We start from the raw sequence: 23,212 nt of genomic DNA, 5'->3' as shown, positions 1-23,212 counted from the left end.
TCGCACACGCAAACGCAACCATTCGAGCAGAAAAAAACCCCCAACAGACGCACGCCATCCAAACTGCATAATGCCTTGAGCATTTTCACAAACCTGTGCGCGTCCTCGGGCGTTACTTGGATACCATGGTTGCAAACTTATCACCTCTGAGTCACGATGGGTGAGAGAGAGAGAGAGAAAGATCCAAGGAGGGAGAGAGTGAGGGTGAAGGGGAGGCGCCGAAGTTGTCCGGCGAAGCGCACCGCTTGTCCAAACCTCTCCTTCGCAGCGCGTAAAAGAAAAATGCTTATTTAATTAATCTGAAGCTTGACTGACTGAAACAGGTCACTTACAGGACGTCTCGTCTCATCGCCATCACGTTTTTATTTTAAATCTCGAAAAACATCCCAGATTGCCCGATGCATCCATGATTCTTCCCGGGAAAACAAGCGTCGTTCTCCTGCTGGTCCTCCTTACGGCGCAAGGTAAGCGCACTGAATAGCGCTGCACTCACAAAGCTAAAACAAACCCAGGAAGTAGCAAATTACACGCGCGACACTACTTCATCTGTAAACAATACGTTCCGTGGATGGAATATGTTTTAGTTGAGTTGATAAAAGCGCATCAGTGTGCACGAGTCCAACCAAATACGCATGTTTCTGGAGTCAAGATTAAGATGTAGTGGTGTTGGGAACAGGATGCTACTCATAATTACGGAGATGAGGAAAGACCTTTTAGATCTTGAGGATAAATATTTTTTGAAACATTTTTATAATGTGGTATCAGTGTGGTGAGAGCTGGCTACAAAAGGTATGAGGAAACACCTCACCCTGATGCAGTGCAATTTTAATCAGGGTTACAAAATCCAGGAGAGTTCCAAGTAGGAAACTTTCCAAGGGAATTAACAATCAATTTTGAGAGTAAATCAGGAATGCACAACAGTGAAAGTCTGCTGTTGCTATAGTATATACGGTACTGACAAAAACAGCCAAATTTCACACAAGCATGGTCAAATATATTGATTTGTGATTGCCCCTATTTATGAGTTTTAAAGTTTTGAACCGTCACTTTTTTGTTACTACGCCAACGCTTGAGTGAAGAAAAAAAAAAAGAGTAACTGAGGTACTGCAATGCCCTCGCATGTGGGCAAGGAGAGCACTTCATTTTGTATGGTTTTCTGCTACACAACAAAATGTTTATGTTTATGCTTTGATAATGGTACCCTTCCGGTAATCATTTAAATTCACATGTGTTTTTTTCAATCTGAAATTTTTACAAAATAAAAAAAAAAATCTTAAATCCCCAAAGAAATTTACTGGAAAGTTGCCAGAAATGTTCCACCCCTTTGCAATCCTTGTTACAATCCAGTGTGCACTGGAAACCACAACACTTATACAGGGTTTGTGTGTGCTCTCATCCGGATGCAACTATCCCTAACGTTGTGGCCAGTGAAAAAATATGGATACATAATCATAGCCATATGTCAACCCTTGGAGCTAATGCAGTTAATACGAACATGGTTGATGTTGATGCAATTTGCAGGGTTGTGGGTCTCTTGCAAATGTCCAGGCCAGAGGTCATTGTTGGACACAGCCTTCAACCTGAAAGCATTGTTGTGTCACTTGACAGCATTTATTGCGTTAAGCTATCTTCTTATGGTTTGGTTTATTTTAGATGCTGGCGTTTAATGGCTAATTCTCAAAAAAAGTAGTGGGATTTGCTTTGTATTGCTCAAGTATGTTCATAGTTTTCACTTACCAACCAGAATGCATGCATCACGTTAAAGAGTGAAAGGTAACATAACATTAGATGGCTGCATCACAATCCATTTTAGCACTCTCCAAATACCCTGCTACTATGTGAGCAGCGTCGATGATGACAGACGAATCAAAATTGGAATGTTCAGAAAGTGCTGCAAGGAAATTAGGGTCTCCAACTGCCTGGCAGCGGCCCCAGTACAGGGATGATGATTGAGTATTTCTCTCTCTCCTCTCTCTCTCTCTCTCTCTCTGTCTCTCTCTCTCTCTTTCTGCTACTGCTACTCAGATCATAAATGTGATAAATACTTGATATTTTAAAGTTGACATATGTAGTCATTACTTCTTTGATTGCAATATCGCCTTTACAAGGCCATCTTATATTTGTTTTCTTTATTCTCCTTTCAGCTTGTTTCATTCACTATCTTGGCTAAACATTTTGAACAATACGTGCAGGAGAAGAAATTTTTTTCAAAACAAATATTTTTATGTAGTATGGGAAATAAGAATATATTATATTACATTCACATCATTAATTAAAGGACGTGTGCTTTATTTTGTGTGGGTTTAAAACACTCTCTTGGATGGTCCAGCACCTAATGATTTCTATTATTTGTGGTGTCACCAGTTTTCTGTGTGTTTTAAATGTAAATAGCTACAGGCAGTTTTATCATGGGGTCCTTAAGTGGCTCTCTAGTGGGCCATTCAGCATTTCGGCAGTGTTATTTGAATTCCCGGAATTTATTTCACAGTCTAAAGTGAAACTAATTTTTCAGGAGATGGTCTTCTCTAGTGAGCATAATGAGCATCTTTCCAGATGACATATAATATTGTCCTTAAATTGAAATGATATTAATCTTGGCATTTGGACTGCTTCAACAACACTTTTTCAGCCTGTCACTCAAACTGCAGGGTGTGACAACAGTGTTAGTAATCGCTGCTCATGCTAAATACCTCTGCGTTTAAACGTTGCTCCCAAAAGATCCAAAGTCTTTCCCAAGAGAAAAGTGCAGCGCAGGGATAAGAAGTGCTTTGATTCTTAAAAAAGTTTTGTTCTGTTCAAATATTTTTAAACTTTTCACTTTCAAAGCCCTAAGTGCAGAAATAAATATGCCCCATCCCCCAGAAGCAGTGCTGAGTGCTTCGCATTGTCACAGCGTAGTCATTGTGTGCACGCCGTTGAGTCACACACAGCCTTTAACTTGACGCATGCACATGGATTGACTTCTCTCTTAGCTCTGCTTCATCCAGAGAGTTTTGACACAACCAGCTAACCAAAATTGGAAAAATGTCAGGAAACTGGACAATGAGTTCTTGTAATAGACACAGTTAGTTGGTTATTTGGGTTTAAACCTGAATAAAACGACAACACCCAAAAAAACAACAGGAGTCTTCCTTCTCCTTCTTTGCTCAATCCTTTATGGGCTTGGGTCGTTCTGAACTGGACTGTGTGTACAGATCACAGCCTGAAAACACCCATGCAGGAACTCGCACTGGGGGGTCTGAATTGTGTGCTGCAGAGGATATTGTCTCCTGCCATCCATGGCTAATATGTCAACACAAGAGATGAAGCGCTGAAGCTGCAGTCAGTCGCATCAAGCTATTTCTGAAGAATAATCTGACTCTAGTAGCTAATATGACGCCCTTATGACATTCAAAAAAGAGTCGGTCTGTGGATGGGCTGTGGTGCACATCAGCAAATTTTGAAGATGAGACAGTGTCTTAAGGTTTGGGATTTAGTGATTGAAATCAGCTGAATTGCATAATATGTTTTAGCGGCCCAAGGCAGTTTGCCTGATGCAGCAGCTTAGAGGGATGTCCAGCCAAGCTGGCATGAAACAGATCTGTGGTAGTTCATAGGCCTGACCCTTTATCTCTATTTACCTTGGCTATAAAAAAAGTTATGTTCAGCTGACTATTAATATTAAAATAAAAATAACACAACAGAAAGATGTGATTACCTTTTTTTCATTTGGAAAAAAAAAGGAGGAAATTAGTCACACTGTCCTCGGCAATATTAGATAGCACAAGGCAAACAAAGGACTGACAATATTAAAGTCGGTGCATTTCATCTTTACAGATGCTTCGTCTGCTGTGGAGCCAGTTTGTGCTGTGAATTGACTAAGAATCCAAAATGAGGAATTGGGTAAACAAATTGCTTAATAACACGTAAAGTCAGCGCCACATAATTGATAAATAAGTCAACTAATTCAATAAGTCCCAACCCCATAGTAATTGCATCTCTCTATGGTACATGTTGTTATCTTATGCCTTCATTAGTATTAATTTCTTGGCAGGGAAAAAGGAGGTGTGTTTCTGAGGGTTGGCACTTGTTTTTATATGTTTACGATGCACCCTGCAATTAACAGTGTTGTGGAAAACAGGTTCAAAAGTCCCTGTTAGCTAGAAAATAAATTTTCTTATATTTCAATTATTAAAGTGCACAAACATACATACATATCTACACATTCATTGATTAAAACACAAGAGTTTACCATGACTTCACATGAGTTTTAAAAATGGAACAAAGAGGGGGCTTGCTTAACATTTAAGGGGAGGTCATTCAAACATTCAAACAGAAAAGATGCCATTGGATGAAGCACTGCGTTATGTACCCTGAATGTAAAATCACTTTTGCTTTCTCCCTTTGAGTAAATTTGTTGACACAAAGCCAGTGTTGCTTGGATGTGCTTGCAAAGGGATGTCCTCTTGAATCACAGCGTCTCCAAGTGTGTTTGCTCTTGCGGCAGACTTAAATGCTCTTGTGAGTTTGATGCTAGCAAGCATCTCTCTGGTTTCCCTCCCAGATGTAATAAAGTTGCATAGAAGTCTAACAGGCATTCAGTGAGAATGCGTGTGGTTGCACGTTGCCTAAGGCCCATGCGGGGGCAGCAGGATCTGCTTAGCCCGATTTTTATTGCCACTGAGACCCCACATTCCCTTCCCCACCCACTCCCATACACACATTCAGAATTACAACAGCAGGCCGAAGCAGAAGCCTCACCCGACCACCTATTGTATAAATTGAGTTAAATAAAGTCAGAAAGTCAGAAGTAAACAACTTGGAACCTACAAGGTGTGATTTCAAAGCTTCCCTATAAAATGTAACCATTCCAAGAAGCATGGTTGACTCAGGTATAACGTCAAAGCTGTTTTTTTTGTGAAGTGGCAATCTCACAGTAACCTTAATAATATTCTAGCAGTCTCTGCCTTTGTTTTTCTTGATTTATTATTTTTTTTAGCAAATATGTATGTAATGCAATCGGCCCTGCTCCAAATAGGCAAAGTCTGCGACTAATTGAGACCCCCTCCACAAAGATTTGTACTGACACCGGTCAACAATTTTTTACAGATTTTTTAAATCACTATGTTAGAATGAAACTCATTAAGTCACTTAACCATAGTTCCTTGCCACCAATATGCCAAAAGATGGCGACAACTACTTACTTACTATATGTCAAAAGCAAACTCATCACCTCGGTTCATCATATAGTTTGTTGGCTCCAAGATGCCACAAGTTAGAAGCAAAGCACTACATTTGTCTAAATGAAGATCCTCAATTAATTTCAACATAGTTGCTTGGCACTGAGATGTCCCAACATGAAGGCAAAGCAATACTTTAGACTTAGTACAAGAACAAATATAAGTTTCTTTCAACTTCTACTGCACCATTCCTTGTCTTAGTTATTTTTGTCCTCTTTTCTGAAATGAAGGAATAGACAACAATCGATTGATTTTATTTTCTATGTTGTAGTCTACATCTGCTAAACTGATTACATTTAGCAGCCACTTATAGTGTTAGGTCACGCCCATGTGAACACTGATGATTCGCTAATGTTGTGTGTAATCGCCTCCTCTGTTTTGGCCACACTGCAGAGACGAGAAGACATTAGCAGTGCTTACTACATTAGCTGCAGCTGCAAGTGCAACGCATTCTCGTCCCAAGACAGCAGATAATTCAATTCTCATACCGTGATTGCTGATGCGAGATAACGTACCAATTGTTGTTTTGGTTCCATTGTTCGTCGTAACTAGCACAATAACACAAAAAGTGCTTAACTGGCGGGGTCTTGCCACAGACTGTGATTGAAGGGGACATATTGAAAATTGACTTGTAAGTGGTTAGCACATTTGCATCACAGGTCTAAGGGTTGGGGGGGGTAGAATCCAAGCTTTCCCTTACTAAATTGGCATATCCTGCTTGTGTGGATATTCTCTAAGTACTTACTCCCACATGCCAAAAACGTGTTCTTCAGGTTCACTGAAAAATACAAGGTCTCAACCCATTAAATTCTTCCCTGTGGGCTTTTAATAACCATAGACGACCAATTACAAAATGATAGCCTGCCCTGCTGTGTCTCGTACAAATGCAAAAGGGCCAAAAGGTCACAATAGAATGATGATTGCTAATTGCTGATATCTGCAAAAGCTGTATCCATTTTCCAGATGAAAATGTTCATAATTGTTTGTTTCTGATGGCAAGGGTATTAATCATGCAAGTTTGATGACCTTGGATGTTTTGACCCACATATTAGATGTGTTTCTGTACTGATCCAACTGTCTCCATCTCCTTCCCCAACTCTACTTGCCTCACAGTTTACTTGGAATGCTTCTTAGCTCTCCCTCTGCTCAGCTCATCCAACGCATCATTTACTTTGTGTTCACTGCAGATGAAACACAAAAAATGGACATAAAAATGGACATAATGAGTTTTTCTGTGCCATGTATTGGTCTCTTAACTGATGTGATTTTAATTGTATGACTTCACATCATTTAGGTCCCTTGGTTGCCATGTTGATGTATGCCAGACAGAGAGGTAACAAGTACTTTGCTTATTTTTGTTTGTAAATATATCATATGTACTGTATATATGATACAAAATATAAAGTCTTACTCAATGTCCAACTCTGGTCATCGATGTCCGCTTGTTTCAGATGTTTTCCTCCTCTAACATAATTGATTCAAATGATCAGCTCTGAAGAAACCCGATGACGAGATGATTATTTGGATTAGGTATGTTGGAGGAGAGAAACATCTAAAATATGCAATACAGCTTACCTCTGGTCATTGCTGGTGTATAGAAATTAGTTTTCTGGAATTTATTTTACTTCAGAAAGATCAATAAAATATAAATCCTGAAGCGGTACAGATAATGATGGATGGATGGATGGATGGATGAATTGATGATTTTTCAGCCAATTAATGTATTTTCTGGTTCAGACATAACAGAGACAAAAAACAAAGATACATTCCTTTCCTAGTCCCAAACATTTTTTGGTTTGGAGACATGTCATTGTATGATAAATTAACATTCGCAGTGAATCAGACATCAACTGCCACATCCTCAGAGATTAAAGCGTGCGATCAAGAAGCCACTGGATTTAATGCATCACTGAAACAAAAATATCACATGCTGTCTGAGGCAAAGGTGAGAGAATGTGTGTTTCACAAAAAGAATAAATAAAAATAAAACGCACACACGGGAACACATAGGACCCCTCACGCAAAGAGCTTTGGACCATGTGTTGAAATGAGTGGCTTGAAGCTCTTTTACTTTATTTTTGTTGTCTAACGTATCACAAGCAGGACATCAAAAAGGCTCCAAACCTATTCATAGTTCACGCATGCACGGTTACACACACACACAAATGCACGCACGCACACAGATGCACACACACACACACGCACGCACGCACGCACGCATGCACACACACACACACACACACACACACACACACACACACACACACACACACACACACACACACACACACACACACACACACACACACACACACATACACACACACACCATCAACCATGTATTATTGGAGGGTAATTAGTTTCTTCAGAGTGTCCAGCACTCATTTCCATCCTCATCCTGTTAAGCACATGCCTGATCAAAGAACCTCCCATAGGCTTTGGCTCTTTGTGTTCCTGGAGCCATGAGATATGGAGTCACACTGGCTAATTCTCAATCATTGTGGCTATTTGAGGCCGAACACGTGTGACTGCTCAACTCGTTTTCATTCGTCCAAGAACAAAGACTGTCACATTTTCGTCACGTCATCACATTTTGATGACCAAAAATGTCTGCAATTGTTCAGTCTAAGCTTGAGCAATATGAGCAGGTTTCTCAAGGGAATGAGAAGAAACCGTACACATCTAACAGCTCTCATCCACGTATACATTTTCTATAGCACAAATTAGGAATGAGTCGGAGCCTATCTGGACTATATTGACTTTGGGCGAGGTAGGCAGGAGACTAGTTGCTAGCCAGACAAAGAAAACGTATAGACTAACAACCTTTCACTTTCACACAGATGGGTAATTTTAGAGGGATGGAGAAAAAAAACCTATCAAGTGATTTGAACCACAGAAATTCCCTCCTGCAGACAACCTTCCACTCTGATTGTTCCTGCCCATATGTGGACGTCAACCCCAGCAACGCTGTGCTGCTGCCCAGCGGGCGTGTTTTAGAGTATAATAAGGATGGTAATAACAATGCGTTCATTGAATTGATTTTTATAAGGATTCAGAGGGTTTGATGGATGCTTTTGACATATTTATGAATGAAATATGATGACATCCACCAGTCTGTCTGCCTGCACCTTGATCAAACTCATCGAAATCGCATTAGACCACCTGCGCCACTGCTTACGCCTGCTTTGAGCTGGTTGTAGGTCTAGTGTACTGTCAGTTACCAAATTGTCAGGTGCAGGTAAATAATACACCCTTGCCTGTTGCAATATGGTCTGCTAATTTCCCAAACACACTAAATGAGGGTTTGCAATGGCACAAAATTCAATATACGTCAGTTTTTAGACCAAGTGGGAATCACAGGAAATTACAGTATTTCCGTCATATAAGCCACCCCCCCTTAAATCCTCTTCTAGGTTGTTTAAAATGTTCTTGATCTTATCTAGAGCTCACTCACGGTGAATCACATTGAGCTGTTATGAAATCTTCATAAAACATCTAAAGTCATGAATGTTTTACCACCAACTGTGTTGCTGTCACATGTGCCTTCGTGAATGCACTCTTGGCTTTGCACAAAGCAAACCTCTCCTTCTAAAAGCCTATGCCGCTGTGTTCTTTAATGTAATATTTGGACACCCACTTAACAGAAGCCAAGGTTATAATTAACTTCTTTTACATTGTTTTATCACTACTCATATACTTTGTGGCAGAGGGAGTAATGAGAATTAAAGTTCCAGCGTAAAAAAAAAAAGATAGCTCAACTTATTTTTCAACAGTGAACACAAGGTCCAATTAATTGACTGATGATAATTGCTCTGCTTTGCCCACACCCAATTAGAGGCTTAGGCAAGGTTGTGGGTGCACCGAATGCTTAAAAGCAGGTAACAGGCATTGAGATTGCACGTCTCAGGAGGGTGACTGTCTCATTACTCCGGAAGCCTCAGCTCGCCTGTGCAGTGACCCCGGGAAACCTTTGCAAAGCCATTTTATATGTGCCAATTCAGAAATAGAAAAAAAAATTCTCATGTCTTTCGGGTCAAATCAAATGTTAATTAATAACGCACCATAAAAAAAATAGCGACATTTATTAAGTAAAACAATGGAAAAATGTTCTTCATCCTGGTCTTTTGTGTTATTGACTTTGGGGTTAGGGTTGGGTGGGCAGTCAAAACAATCATAATCGATTCTGGTGTGTAAAGTTTGCCTATGTGTGGCAAAGTAAGAGTTCCGAGGCGGTTGACTGTCAGGGTTCTGCTGTATTGGGGATGGCACTTGACAAAACAAGCCTCCTCAATTCAATTGTTGTGGGATTGTGCAATCAGAGCTGAGGTGAGGCTGCCTTATTTCACATGTTTCACATCTATATACTGTGCGCATTTCAACAGTATATTCAATTAAATTGAGCAATTTCGAAATCATGGACATCATTCGAGTAAAAAAGAAAATCAATACAAAGTGCAGACCAGAAAACCAAAATTGAAATACATAATTTCATTAACCATTGTGGTCATTTTTTTTTTAAATTAGGTATGATGCAGGTAAGGCTTTGCCTCCCCTCCCTCCCCTGATCACATGTCCCTGGTGAAGGAGGTTTACCCCCTTCCCATACACCCCCACAAGGCTGTGACATTCTTGTACAATGTTGAATCGAAATACTTGTTTTCTCAGCTTCTCCTCTGTCTTACACCTTCATTTTTTGTGCTGCACTCCAGATTGACGTGTCAGTAAGGTAACCTTTCAAATAAGTTAGCTCCGTTATTTCCCTGGACAGGTCAGAAGAGTGGAGAAACACAAGCCAAGAGCCAGATGCACACACAACAATGCAGCCTTTAATGTAGGATGTCTACATTCTGTCATCACGAGTAATCCCCAGGGCAAAAAAGGTACACAACTTCCTTATGACTTTCAGAGTTTAAAGTCATAAAGAAGTTGTCTAAAGTTTGGACAGTGCAGGCCTCAGTAGACTCATCTTTATGTGCAAGTGCTTTTTTATCAATAGCTAATTATAGCATTGTTGGTTAACAGCGGAAATCCATAAGGGGTTTAAAGATGATACAAGTACAGATATGAATAAGGGTTTAAAAACGCCTCCCATAGTGCTTTTGAAGCCCTGCAAGAAAATATCATTTGAAAGCAGCATGTTTTATTTATTCTTCCGTGAATAGCAGTGAAGCTTTTTGCGTGTACATGGGTGTTGTGCTCCAGTTGTCCTATAAGTGAAGCACATTGACCTCCATATATCTTGTGGTTAGTGCAGAAAAGAAAGTACAGGTTGGTGTAGTGGGGATGGCGTTGAATTGTGTGTGCATCATTTCTCAGCTTAAAAGCCTGGGCGGAAGCATCGACCTTGAAGTAACGTGTACTTGATAATTTTTTATTTGCCTACCGTATGTTTGTGTAGTTTGTAACTGAAGCAAGGTCATTTTCTGTTGCGGCACGGCTGTGTTCCATTGCACAATGCAAGGTCAGGCAAAGCCTGCTTGGTTGAGTTTGGTGCGGAAGAAATGATTGCAATGCTGACCTCATAAATCTTCCATATTCTCCATCATGAATCACGTTGGAGTTAATATAAATGCATATGGATGCTGATAACTGCAATTTTGATGACTCATGTTTGGATATATGTGGAGGCTTCAGAGCTTTGTTAGGACTCTGGCGCAGAGTGCTGGTGGTGTGAGTGTTCACTGTCCCAAGCGAGGCAACATTTTCTGCTCGGACAGGCGTGAGCAGCTCTGTATGCCATCCCATGCAGCAGTGTTACTCCTGGCACTTTTCCACAATGTGACCTTAAGTTCAACCTGACAATGGTCGAGTCTGTATTTGAGTAAAAAGTCCAACAGTTGTTTTGTCTATGCTTCTTGTGCCTAAAACTTACCAACAAATTGTATTTGACAATTCCTTATGGCATGAACTCATGAAGATTCTGCAGGGGTTAGCTTCAAGGGTATTTGCAATCCCCCATTGCCAAGACAGCTTTCGACACTGTAGCCCTTTTCCATCGACTCTTGCAAATTCGGATGTCAGACCGTTAATTTAATGTGTGCATGCACACAAACAGACTCACATGCGATTTCCATCATCATCTGCTCAGCTCTCTTTCTAAAGGTGAAGTGCATTTACAGAGACAGACTGTCACACTTATTGGAAAACAATGTGATTGTATTTAACGAATGTTCATCATACTACATCCTGTATTCCCATTTTACCAAAGCTGTTTGTCTATAAATTTCTTCCATCAGGCTGTTTTGCGTCCAAAGCAGAGGACCGTTTATTTCGGAGGTTATTCCGAAGGTACAACCAGTTCATCCGCCCAGTGGAGAATGTGTCTGATCCGGTCACTGTGGAGTTCGAGGTGTCCATGTCTCAACTGGTCAAAGTGGTAAGATAACCATGAAAATTATTCTCAGAATAAATAGCAAAAATATGTTTTATTGAGGCTATAACCTTTAAAATTATTCTCAGAATAAAAAGCTAAAGTATTTAAGTTTTATTGAGGCTATGTAACAAATGTGTTCTTGGCAGGATGAGGTGAATCAAATAATGGAAACAAACCTGTGGCTCAGACATGTGAGTTGTGTTCATGGGTCACCCCTAATGTTTTTTCCGATTGTTGAACTTATCATGTGACAAAAGATTTCTCTGGTTTATTGTTATGTTTTCCGCTGCCTAGGTTTGGAATGACTACAAACTAAGATGGGCACCGGTTGAGTATGATGGAATTGAGTTCATCCGAGTTCCATCCAATAAGATATGGAGGCCTGACATTGTTTTATACAACAAGTAAGATTGATTGAACACTCGCTCAATGTTTTGATCATCTTTTGTTATGACAATATGCCTACTTATTACGCTACTTACCTGAAAGGAGAGCAAATTGACGACAGAATGTTCACTGCATTTATTTACGTATTACCGTAATTTCCAGTGTATAAGCCGCACCGGTGTATAAGTCGCACCAGCTAAAATTCGGGGATATTTTAGTTTTTTTCTTACATAAGACGCACCGGACTATAAGCCACACTTGCACACGAGTTTTTTTTTACAAAGAAAGACAGTACACAGAAAGCCTTTTTGAAGTTTGAATAACATGCTTTAACATGTCTTTCTAAACATTGCCTGTGACGCAGCAGTAGTACCGCAGCAACACGGAAGTGTGCACACGAGTTATTAACAAAGAAAGACTGGACACAGAAAGCTTTTTTAAAGTTTTAATAACATACCTTAACATTTCTTTCCAAACACTGCCTGTGACGCGACAGTAATACCGCAGCAACACGGAAGTGTGCACGTGAGTTATTAACAAAGAAAAACTGGACACAGAAAGCTTTTTTAAAGTTTTAATAACATACCTTAACATTTCTTTCCAAACACTGCCTGTGACGCGGCGGTAACACAGCAGCAACACGGTAGCACAGCACTAACAGGGCTAGTTAAAGTAAAAGTAAAAAAAAGAGCTTCATCGTCTTCATCTTCCTCCTGTGCACTGAAACCGTCGAAGTCTTCCTCCTCAATTTCCGATTGGAATAGCGTTAGATATCCTTCGCCACACACTTTCTCAGTATCTCTTTTGTCGTCGTTTTTATCCATTTCTTCTAGTCCACGATTTAAAGAAAAGGGTGCCGCAACACAATGTCATCAACATCGACTGCCTTTAGCTTAAATTTCTTTTGTCCCCCATAATGACGGTTTGTGTATAAAACCTTCCTTTCAGTAATGTCTGTCTTGATCGCTTTCTGCATGATGCGCGAAATGTTGTAAACAAACTAGCACGTCTTCTTCGGCGCATTATCTCTTCTTCGCCTGTCTCGCTCTTGCTTCCTGCTAGAGCGCCCCCTAGAGGCCGGAGGCCGTAAAAATCCATAAGTACGCCTCAGGGTTCAAAGTAACCTTCTGAATAAAATGCATTAAAACTTCACATTCATTACAACTTGTTTTTGGTGAGCAAAATGTCAGAAGAATTGAATTTAAATGCTGATTGATTGGGTTTTAATACAATGCAGATGGTCCAAACAGCGCCACTGCTTTGTGTAATCTCTGAGTTACATGGCAGAGTAAGAGAAAGGGTTTAGAGCACAGGTGTCAAACTCAAGGCCCGGGGGCCAGATATGGCCCGCCACATCATTCTATGTGGCCCACGAAGACAAATTGTGCATCAAATTCGTGTGTCATGACTAGAATTGCAAATTGTCTTCACTTTTAATAATATCTTTTTTTAAACATATTTGACCAGTTTTTACTCGTCTGATTTGAAAACGAGTTATTTGTCAGTTTGTTTTGTAGCTTTTACTGTATATAATAGTGTTAAGAGTAAAAGTGATCAAGTCATTGCAAAAATCACGAAAAAATCTTATATAAGCCGCACCTGACTATAAGCCGCAGGGTTCAAAATTTTGGACAAAAGTCGCGGCTTATACACCGGAAATTACAGTACATTATTGACTTATGCACGAATGGGAATGGTATCACACTGAAATTATTTTAAAGGCTTACTTATGGTTGAATGATATCTCAATTTAGCCTGCAAAATGAGACACGGGATCTGTGTATTTCATTTTCCATTTTTAGACACAGAACAGATTAGATCACACGATACCCTTAGTTATTGCTGTTTATTCTGTCTGCTGATGTGGATTACTATACCAAAGCACTTTGATAAACACATGGCCCCAATTTCGTATTTAGCTCACCGTGTGCTGACCTTTTCGGTCGAATGTTGTGAAGACCTTTACGTGAAATAACATTTGAGTTTCTTGGGTATTCTCTCTTGTAGTGCTGTGGGGGATTTTCTGGTGGAGGATAAAACCAAGGCTCTGTTGAAGTTTGATGGCACCATTACTTGGGTTCCTCCGGCTATTTTTAAATCCTCTTGCCCCATGGACATCACCTACTTCCCTTTTGACTACCAGAACTGCTCCATGAAATTTGGCTCATGGACGTATGACAAGGCCAAGATTGACTTGGTCCTTATTGGCTCAAAGGTACGAAGATCCCAAAATGGCATTATGTCAAATTGATGATTTTGCGTAACGTACTATGCACTGCAAGACAAACTCATGACTTAATTCAAATTTGCAATGACTTAGGTAAACCTCAAAGACTTCTGGGAAAGCGGAGAATGGGAGATCATTGACGCACCTGGTTATAAACACGACATCAAGTATAACTGCTGCGAGGAGATCTACCCAGACATCACCTACTCCTTCTACATCCGCCGCCTGCCGCTCTTTTACACCATCAACCTTATCATCCCCTGCCTTCTCATCTCGTTCCTCACCGTGCTGGTTTTCTACCTCCCATCCGACTGCGGCGAGAAGGTCACCCTGTGCATTTCTGTCCTGCTCTCTCTCACCGTGTTCCTGCTGGTCATTACGGAGACCATCCCCTCCACGTCACTCGTCATCCCTCTCATCGGCGAATACCTCCTCTTCACCATGATTTTTGTCACGCTCAGCATCGTGATCACCGTCTTTGTGCTGAACGTTCACTACCGCACTCCCATGACTCACACGATGCCCGAGTGGGTAAGGTCAGTGTTCCTCGGGGTGCTGCCGAGGGTCATGCTGATGAGGCGACCAATTGACCAAGGCGGCTCGTCTACTGCCAGCATCACAGCGGGGACGGGCGGAGGAGGGAGCGGCGGAGGGAACAAAAAGAGAAAGAACAGCGTCGGAAGCGGGTCAGGAAGTGTGAGCATCGGGGGCATCACAGGGGGCGTGGCGTGCCCACCGCTGGATGGTGCAGCAGGTGGAGGAGGGGCCTCCTCAGTGGGCGGTTCCATGAACTGTATCGAGTATGGTGAGATGAACCGCGACAATAAGCGGGATATGAACAGAAGATGCCCCTACAGAGGCAAGGAGGTTCCAACACCTGTCCCTCCTCCTAAGGTGGCCCCCTCATCCCAGGGCCCTCAGACCCAAAGACCCCCAGAGTCGGAGTTGCCCAAACTGCCAAGGGCCTTGAACTCCCCCTCTCAAGTGAATGCTGTTGTGGCATTCTCTGTCATTTCGCCTGAGGTCAAGCAGGCCATTGAGAGCGTGAAGTACATCGCTGAGAACATGCGGATTCGCAACAAAGCCAAAGAGGTATGATCAAATACAGTGCTCAATCTCTGTTATTTATTCTTACAGTTTTTAAATTGGCAATCAAATCATGAAATTGTGAGTCCTGATTTTATTTGGACCATTGACGATGTTACCTGTTGTTAAAAATGAATCAGGATTGACAAATGAGGCATTTTTTAATGCCAGTGATCAGCAAGAAAATTTTGATGTTGCACCCCTAGTCCATTCCATTGCATGAGACCTTGTCTGTATTTCATACATACAACATAAGAGAACCAGAAAGAATCACACTGAATCAAAGCCCCAGTGATTCATCCCTTGAAACGTTGCTTCTAAGTCAAAGAACAAAATTGGCTGTGTGTGTCTCTATCCTGAGAGTGTTAGCATGGGGCTATAAAAGGAGAATAAAGCTTCTTGTTGGAAGGGCTTCTCCTATCTCATCCTCACACTCTGGATGGGCCTGATATGTTTGTTGTGCCATCTTTTCTTTGTAACGTTGCAATCTGGCTGTGTAAAATAGCCACGTAGGCTCCTCTCTGGGCACAACAATAGCATTATGGCCACAGCAGCCCTGATCCGATTGTACACACCTGAATGATCAAAGAGTAGACCAAAAGCAGAAGAGTGGACCAGAAGCAAACACACACACACACACACACTATAGCTCGAGTGCTAAATCAAACTGTACGCTTACATGTGCAGCCACCTCAATAGCTTGACCTTTATTTGGTCCACATGTGTTGTTCCAGTTTCATAGGAGGGGAAAACGTATATCTACCTCTGCTATTATAGATGGTGCAAGGCAATTTGTTATAGCACTGTGGTAGAGGTGGAAATAATGCCTGACATGGTCAAACTATTACCATCAAAAGCATTTGATGTGTTAGGTGACATTTCAACATTCTTTACTGTCATGAAGAAGTTGACCTTTTTAAAATAAAAAATCCAAATACTCGAAGGAGAGCCACATTTGGTTCGAATTATTCTGTTCCAGTGTTTACAATTGACATGTTATACATCTTTTTGTCATGGTGTTAGTATCCAAGTGTCTTTGTTTGATGGACTAGGTGTTCCAAGTCAGTGACATGCTTCCAATCTCACCATTGATCAGTTTCCAGTTAACTTCCTGCTGCATAGACCGGGGAGAAATGAACAGACAGAAAGTGTTTTAACTGCTAGAAAAATGAGTAAATATCATGTGAGGCCTACTTTAAAGTTCCATTAACATTATTCGGTAGTTTTTTCACAGGATTGAGCCACTCTATTTGCGAAATCATCTCCTACCACTTTCTTCAAATTGCAGTTGGAGTGCAGTGGATACACAGAATATAGAGGAAGGGTCTTGTTGTTACTCAGCACAATAAGATATTTAGGAATCTTCAGATTCATTAATATTGATTATTTTTCTGGCAGTTAAGTGCCAGAGATTTTCTATCCATTCATTTTGGTGCAGTTGTGATTGGAGCACGAAGTTAACCGGAAATTAATTTGCCAATCACTGGTCACTGAGGTTATTCACACCTGCTCCAAAAAAGTTCATAGTTGCCTGCAGTTGCCGCAAAGCTCTTTTTTCTATTAGACAAGGCTATGGCCAGACTATATGAAACTTCTTCACCATACTTCCCATACGACAAGTTGCCACAGGACTGCACCAAAGTTGTACATATATATGAGATATGGCTTGGGCCTCAGCACATAGTGAATAAGTGTGTCAAACAGGTGAATGCTGAAGCATGAATATGCAGGGATCATTTTAATCGGGGATATTATTATCATATATAATTGATTTGATTAATTTAATATGATTTCTATTGCTGTATGAGTATGTATGCAACATAATAAGCTGCATCTTCTGTCTCTGTCTTCACTAGGTGGAAGACGATTGGAAGTACGTTGCCATGGTCATTGACAGGATCTTCCTGTGGGTATTTGTGATGGTGTGTGTTCTGGGAACACTGGGGCTCTTCCTCCAGCCGCTCATCAGCTTTTTTAAATGAAAGTCACTTGCTGGTCACCACTGTGGGAAAAATCTTTCCTGCAGGTGTTTCAAGTCACACGTTGGACTGTCGTCTTTCCCTTCTCTTGTTCCTCCCCGGCAATCGTCAGTCATCACCTTTCGCCATCAACTGCACATCCCGACACTTGACCTACCCAGAATTCCTCAATCACCCTGTGCCTCTCCCCACTGATGTGCACGCAAGCCATCTTGTGTACTACCCTATAAGTGTTAGTGAGAAAATAACATCTGCTCTCCTGCTCTACTATTTTGTCCTTAAATGCCACTACTGCCACCTTGTATTCTCCTTTTACATTTATTTTATTTCAAAATATTCTCTCAACTATTATGAGACAGTACTGTTTAATCATTGTGGTCATAATTGCTGTGTAGGATTTGACCGCCAATATGACATTTCCATCTTAAAAGCTGTTATTCATCTATTCCAGATCTTCAAGACCTTTTAAGATATTTAATCTCAACTACCGTGATGCTTTGACATTCAAGTTCAATTAATTATACTCATATGTCATAACATTCTTTTCGCAAATCATCGTTCACCATTGAAATGAATAGGAATGCCATGAATCCGTTTCAGCCTCTCCTCCAAAAATACTCAACAGTAATATTTGTAATGTATTTTTTATGATATTTAAGATGGCCACTGCGAAAACCTCCACCTCGATCAAACACAGTTCGATTTAGGTGTATCTTTACACATGTATAAGGTCAAAATATTTTTTTGCCCCAAAACAGTGCACATCAAATAAAAATTGAGTAGAGCACACATTTTCCTCAGAGCACCAGAATAGAAGACAGAGTGATGTCCTATTTATAGTTAGCAATATAGAGAGACAATCTACTTTTCAGTAATTGACAGCATGATCATTCATATTTAGCTACTGTACTTCTTTCTGACAACTGGATCATGTGAAACACCGCCTGTTGTTTCTTTCTTTTTCAAAATGTATTCTTGTAGTATTGTTTCTAGGATACAGGTGACAAATGCATGGACTGTGAACAGGAGACATGGACATGACTTTATAACTGTTTGCCTCTTTGTCACAATGAGTAGAAATATTCCCAGAGAGACATTTACTACAGACTACACAGCTTGTGTATAGAAACAATGGAAATTAAACCTGGTGGTAATTTTCTGTCAGTTTTTTGGAGCTCTGTGTAAAAAGCGATTAAAGAAGGGAGTAAAAGAAAATACACAGTAATATCAGGAATCTCTCCTTGAAAACACTTTTTCAACCCCATTTAGTTTTTCAAGCATCACATAGCATAAACTAGGGGAACTAAGTAACGAGAGAAAATTATACTAAGCTGCACTCAAGTGAAAGCGTATGGAATAGGGCTTACTTCGTTGCTAAGTCAGTGTTAAGACTGTTTTATATTTAATTTATTACACTTTTTGATTATTCACAGTCTTTTCCACGTTTTAATTTTGCATGAATATAATATCCGAGTGGTAGAACTTACGTAGCCTGAATTAAGTACGACTATTGCTTATTGAAAATTCTAATCATGAATTTCTTTAACAAATTCCCAATAATTTCATGTGATGTATTTACTGTAAAACAAGTGAAAAAGTTGCATATTGAAAATTCAAATCATGAATTTGTTTAACAAATTCCTAATATTTTTATGTGCTGTATTTACTCTGTGTTTCACATAAAGTTGGGCCACTCTTATTCTTTGTGAGTCCACGCTTGCATTTGCAAAACCTTTGCCAATACATAATAATTTTATATGCATCTTAATCACACCACTGTGGATTTAAGCACATTTAACACCATGGTGTAATATGTGACAATAATGATGTGTCAGTTATACATGTTGGCACCAAATTGGATGAAGATTTCACCTGTTTGGGTAAGGTTCTTTAGGTTTATTTTCTACCTAAGAATTTAAACCCAATTGCTGTATGTATTTACCGTACTTGCTATTCATAGCTGTTGCTACAAATTCTGCATAATGATGTTGCGTCACTTATGTAGTTTTCCCACTTCAGAAAAGTTGATGTGTTTTTAGAGAAGTGAACTTCTGTTCTCTCCATGGCAAAAGTACAGCACAGCACATTCTGTTTTCTTTTCCTTCTTTCCCTCCATCTATCGGCGGTCACAGCTCAGCCTGAATGTGCCTGTCAGCACTGACAAGCACACACATGGAACGTTCTTGGTGGTCACAAATTTCCCCTCGTCTGATCCCAGCCTGGTTTCAAATGGGCCCAGCCGGTGGCTCTCAGCAACTCGACCAGTCACACTTAATCCCCCCTTGCGTGCGGCATGTTTCTCTGTGTGTGCGCGCCCAGAATGTGTGCGCTCAACAGAGGTGGGGGAAGACTGCACGACACCTGCAAAGTGAGAAATGGAAAGTGTGAGCTTCCCTGTATGTTTGTGTGGACGTGAGGCAGAACCTGGATGCTTGGGGATTACTTGTAGAGAGAGGACAGAGTCAAGTTAAAAATACAGAGATGAAGCAAGCACTATCCCATCAGTCTTAATCTGGCTCATAGAGGAGGTGGCCGCATCAGTATCAGCTGCCACTGTGTGAGGTGATCCTGACTATATTGGGACATTGTGTATGCTTCTGAGATGCCCTTCAGAAACATGGGGAGTTAGATAGGAACTCATAGATAACAGCCTTCTGATATAGTGAGACAATCATAATTTGGATCAGCACCATAGGGTAAGCTTTCATGTGTTTTGTCAGTTTTTATTGTTATTGTTTTTTTTAACAAAAATGCCCCATAATCCGTAAAATATTCCTGGATCCACACTTGTCATATTCATACCAAAATGCCTCATGGCTCCTGCACTCTGCCACAAAAAAAAAAGGTTTTGCATAATCCTGCAAATACACAACCTGTAAAAAACATCTAACCTAATATCGTAAACATGACAGAGCGACTGAACATTCTAAGCACCTGAACAAATCTGCAATACTTTTTCACCTTCCCTGTATGATGTGAAGGACACAGACAAGCTGCAGGTTGGAGAAGGGTGCCTTCTACAAGCTGCTCCACCGCATTAATCGGAATTTGTAAGTGTGAAATTGCGATACTTTCAAAGCTTGGGAAACTGGACTTCTTGTGCTTGGTGGCGGTTGCAGCAAAGCTGAGCCCAGCAAAGCTCTGGGTGCTAAATTGAGGGATAATACATTATTAAGCCAGCCATATGGATGAATATTTTACATGGTTCGTCTATGCGGACACGTAGTGCGGCTTCGAGATAGCGGCAATCAACAATGTTTTAAATCCAATGTTTTTGAGAACATGAAATTGTGTGTTATTTTATTTTAACTGAAGATACATTATATGCCAAAAGACCGGATCCCTCCGGTGGAGAAGTTGCGCAAAGGTGAGGGCACAGCAAGGGGACATCAGCTGTGGACTAGAGCATGCAGGGAAGATTGTGTGGCGCTGTCGGGTAGGACAGCGGCAGACGATGCCGAATTAGGGTCTCTTGTGCCGCTGTGAGCAGAACCGTACGTGCCAGAGGCCGCTCGACCGTGGATAAGTCGAGGAGACTCTTCTCTAAATAATTCATTCTTGGGGGGGGGGGCTTCTGAATGCACACATACACACACACACAGGCAAACACACAAGTGCAGAGATACCGGATGCATATTTATAGACGGATACAGGAACATTGTCGAAGAAATTAAGAGTATTTTGGTTTAACAACACAAAATGCTTCTGGCGCTTTCTTGGGTTTCAGACTGAAAGGTCACGCACAATTCAGATTATGATCTTTACAAATGAAGCGAGTCATCTGCGTAGCTGTTTTGTTTTATTAGTAGGACATTATTTTGCTTCAAGTAATAATACTGTGTTCCCCAAATTAAATCTTTTCATGCAGGTAAGATTAATATCAGATAGTTGCTGTTCAGCTCCAAAAGATGTGATTATGATAACGATTAATATTTTGTAGTTCATCCAAATACAAACTTCCATCCCGTGATACCGCTAACAGCTAAATTCTAAACACATAGTAATTTCAAAATTTATTTTCATCATTAATTTAACCTAAAACCTGTATAACTCAAATGATTATTTTTTGGGGGGGGAGAATTGAAGTAAAGTTTATTTTGCTTTCTCGTAGAAGCCTTAAAGTATTGTGCAAGCGTTGACTCTTATTTGAAACTGTTTATGATTTCTTTCACCTTGAGGAAGGGCCCAGTTCCAGCTGAGGAAGAACAGCCAATGACCATGATGCTGCCCCCACCGTGCTTCACTTTTGATGTGAGGTTGATTTGGTGATGAGCACTTTTGTTATTCCGTTGATCTTCTAAGGCTGGAAGCTTTGTGAGAAACCTTTACTGTTGAGAGTTATACGGGCCTTTGACTTAAATAACAAAGGAATCATCAACAGTTAGCTCAAAACATGGACAAGACACAGGTCACGCAGAAATAAACAGCTTCTCGAGTGCAAATTGTGGAAACACGACAGCAGATATAGCTATTGTCATTCTCCTCAGTTTCATAGGCTGGGTTCCATTCAGTATCACCTTGGGAACTTGGAAGAAATTTACACATTTTTGGTGACAAAAAAATGTTTTGTGCAATATAGTGGTCCACCCATTCATCAATATTTAATGCAAATTGATGAAAAAATTATATATCTAATATATTATTATATTAAATATTATATAAAATATCATTATTGTTATTCGACATGCAGATGCACTTGGACCTGTGAAACCATTAGTACTTGCTCTCCTAATCCTCCAATAATCTCTGAACCTTACTTCTTGAGATGGTTTTGTGAGAGATGATGCCTGATTTCATGGAAGGAGCCATCTTGGTAATGAGACTTTCATGAATGGATGTAGCTGTAGATTGAATATGTTTACCAGATCAAAATTCATGCTCTTGTGGCAGAACAGTTTTTGTAATTAAGCAATATATTCCTAATTTCATTACTTTTTGTGTGATTGGTGACGGGTTCATGGTGTAACCTACCATTTTACCAAAACCAGATGGGATAATATCCAGCTACCCACAACCCTAACTAGAATACGCGGTATAGTAGCCAAAAGGATTGATACGTAATTTTATATCATCACACTTTAATAAACCATCCACTGAGTGCTTGTTTTAGTGGTTTCCTCTTGTATTGTGCAGATTGTCTTTTTTTTTTACAGCATCAATACATTTAAGCTTCTTTCAGTGCATGATGAATAATGAATGTTGAAAGGTGCATTATAGTCTGCCTACCCTAACGCTGCAGTACATTATGTCCGTTAAAAGCTGAAGACACAAAGAGATATTGTCAGCCAAAAATCGAGGTCCTCTTGATGCTGTCACTGCAGCTCGAAGCACACGTGATGTGTTGCATATGTGACGTGACAGAAGGCGCCTCATTATCTGTCGCTCTTGTCCAGAGGCGCTGGTCGGTTGGTTATACAACATCTCTTTGACTCTAAATGGGAAAGAGAGACAAATTTCACTGTCAAGTTGCACTGAGACACACTATTCACACTCACACACATCGCAGCGTGCCCTGTAGTGTTGACTACACTGTAAATGACATCACATGTATGTTTGATACAATGGCGACATCAAACACACAGGTCAGTATGTGTACGTGTGTTCATGTAATAAAATATACATATACTATATGGGGACAAGCATTGCAAATAATGGATGGATGACTTTGAGAGAGAGGCAGAGAGAGAGAAAATTATAACGTATGTTGCCTTTTCAGCGCTCGTATCTCAAACGTTTACTCGTAAATGTAATGATTTGCTTCAACAATGACATTGTATCTAAAAACAAATCAAGTTATGTCACTTGTATCTCTCAAGGCAGTACTCATTGCAATTCTTGGCCTCTGCTTCTTGGCCCTCTTGGCCCTGCACTTTTATGAACCTCGTTACCTATACTACACGCACGCAACCACATACCGTCAACAGACATTCATGCATGATGC

The 23,212-nt window shown here is 40.5% G+C and overlaps 1 protein-coding gene across 1 annotated transcript; it reads left to right on the top strand.

Annotated features, from left to right (window-relative positions):
• The first annotated feature begins 181 nt into the window (after positions 1-181).
• Positions 182-18,496, top strand: LOC148404334 (neuronal acetylcholine receptor subunit alpha-3-like). The gene is made up of 7 exons (XM_088381516.1): positions 182-464; positions 11,456-11,595; positions 11,739-11,783; positions 11,887-11,996; positions 13,987-14,194; positions 14,300-15,298; positions 17,149-18,496. Exons 1-7 carry the CDS (start codon positions 407-409, stop codon positions 17,272-17,274), a joined length of 1,686 nt encoding a protein of 561 aa, XP_088237642.1. The 5' UTR covers positions 182-406; the 3' UTR covers positions 17,275-18,496.
• The last annotated feature ends 4,716 nt before the right edge of the window (positions 18,497-23,212 follow it).

Source organism: Syngnathus floridae, chromosome 1 (assembly GCF_059516105.1).
Source record: "Syngnathus floridae isolate MCC-2025c chromosome 1, RoL_Sflo_1.0, whole genome shotgun sequence".
NCBI classification, from domain to species: domain Eukaryota; kingdom Metazoa; phylum Chordata; class Actinopteri; order Syngnathiformes; family Syngnathidae; genus Syngnathus; species Syngnathus floridae.
Note: the sequence above shows the minus strand (reverse complement) of the source record. Positions and strands in the feature narration are given on the sequence as shown.

What these genes read in the sequence shown, in the direction of transcription:
- LOC148404334 (XM_088381516.1), top strand. Translation starts at nt 407, where the DNA reads ATGATTCTTCCCGGGAAAACAAGCGTCGTTCTCCTGCTGGTCCTCCTT. An exon ending in TGTCTCAACTGGTCAAAGTG is followed by an intron (nt 11,596 to 11,738) that starts GTAAGATAACCA and finishes TGTTCTTGGCAG; the next exon opens with GATGAGGTGAATCAAATAAT. An exon ending in CAAACCTGTGGCTCAGACAT is followed by an intron (nt 11,784 to 11,886) that starts GTGAGTTGTGTT and finishes TCCGCTGCCTAG; the next exon opens with GTTTGGAATGACTACAAACT.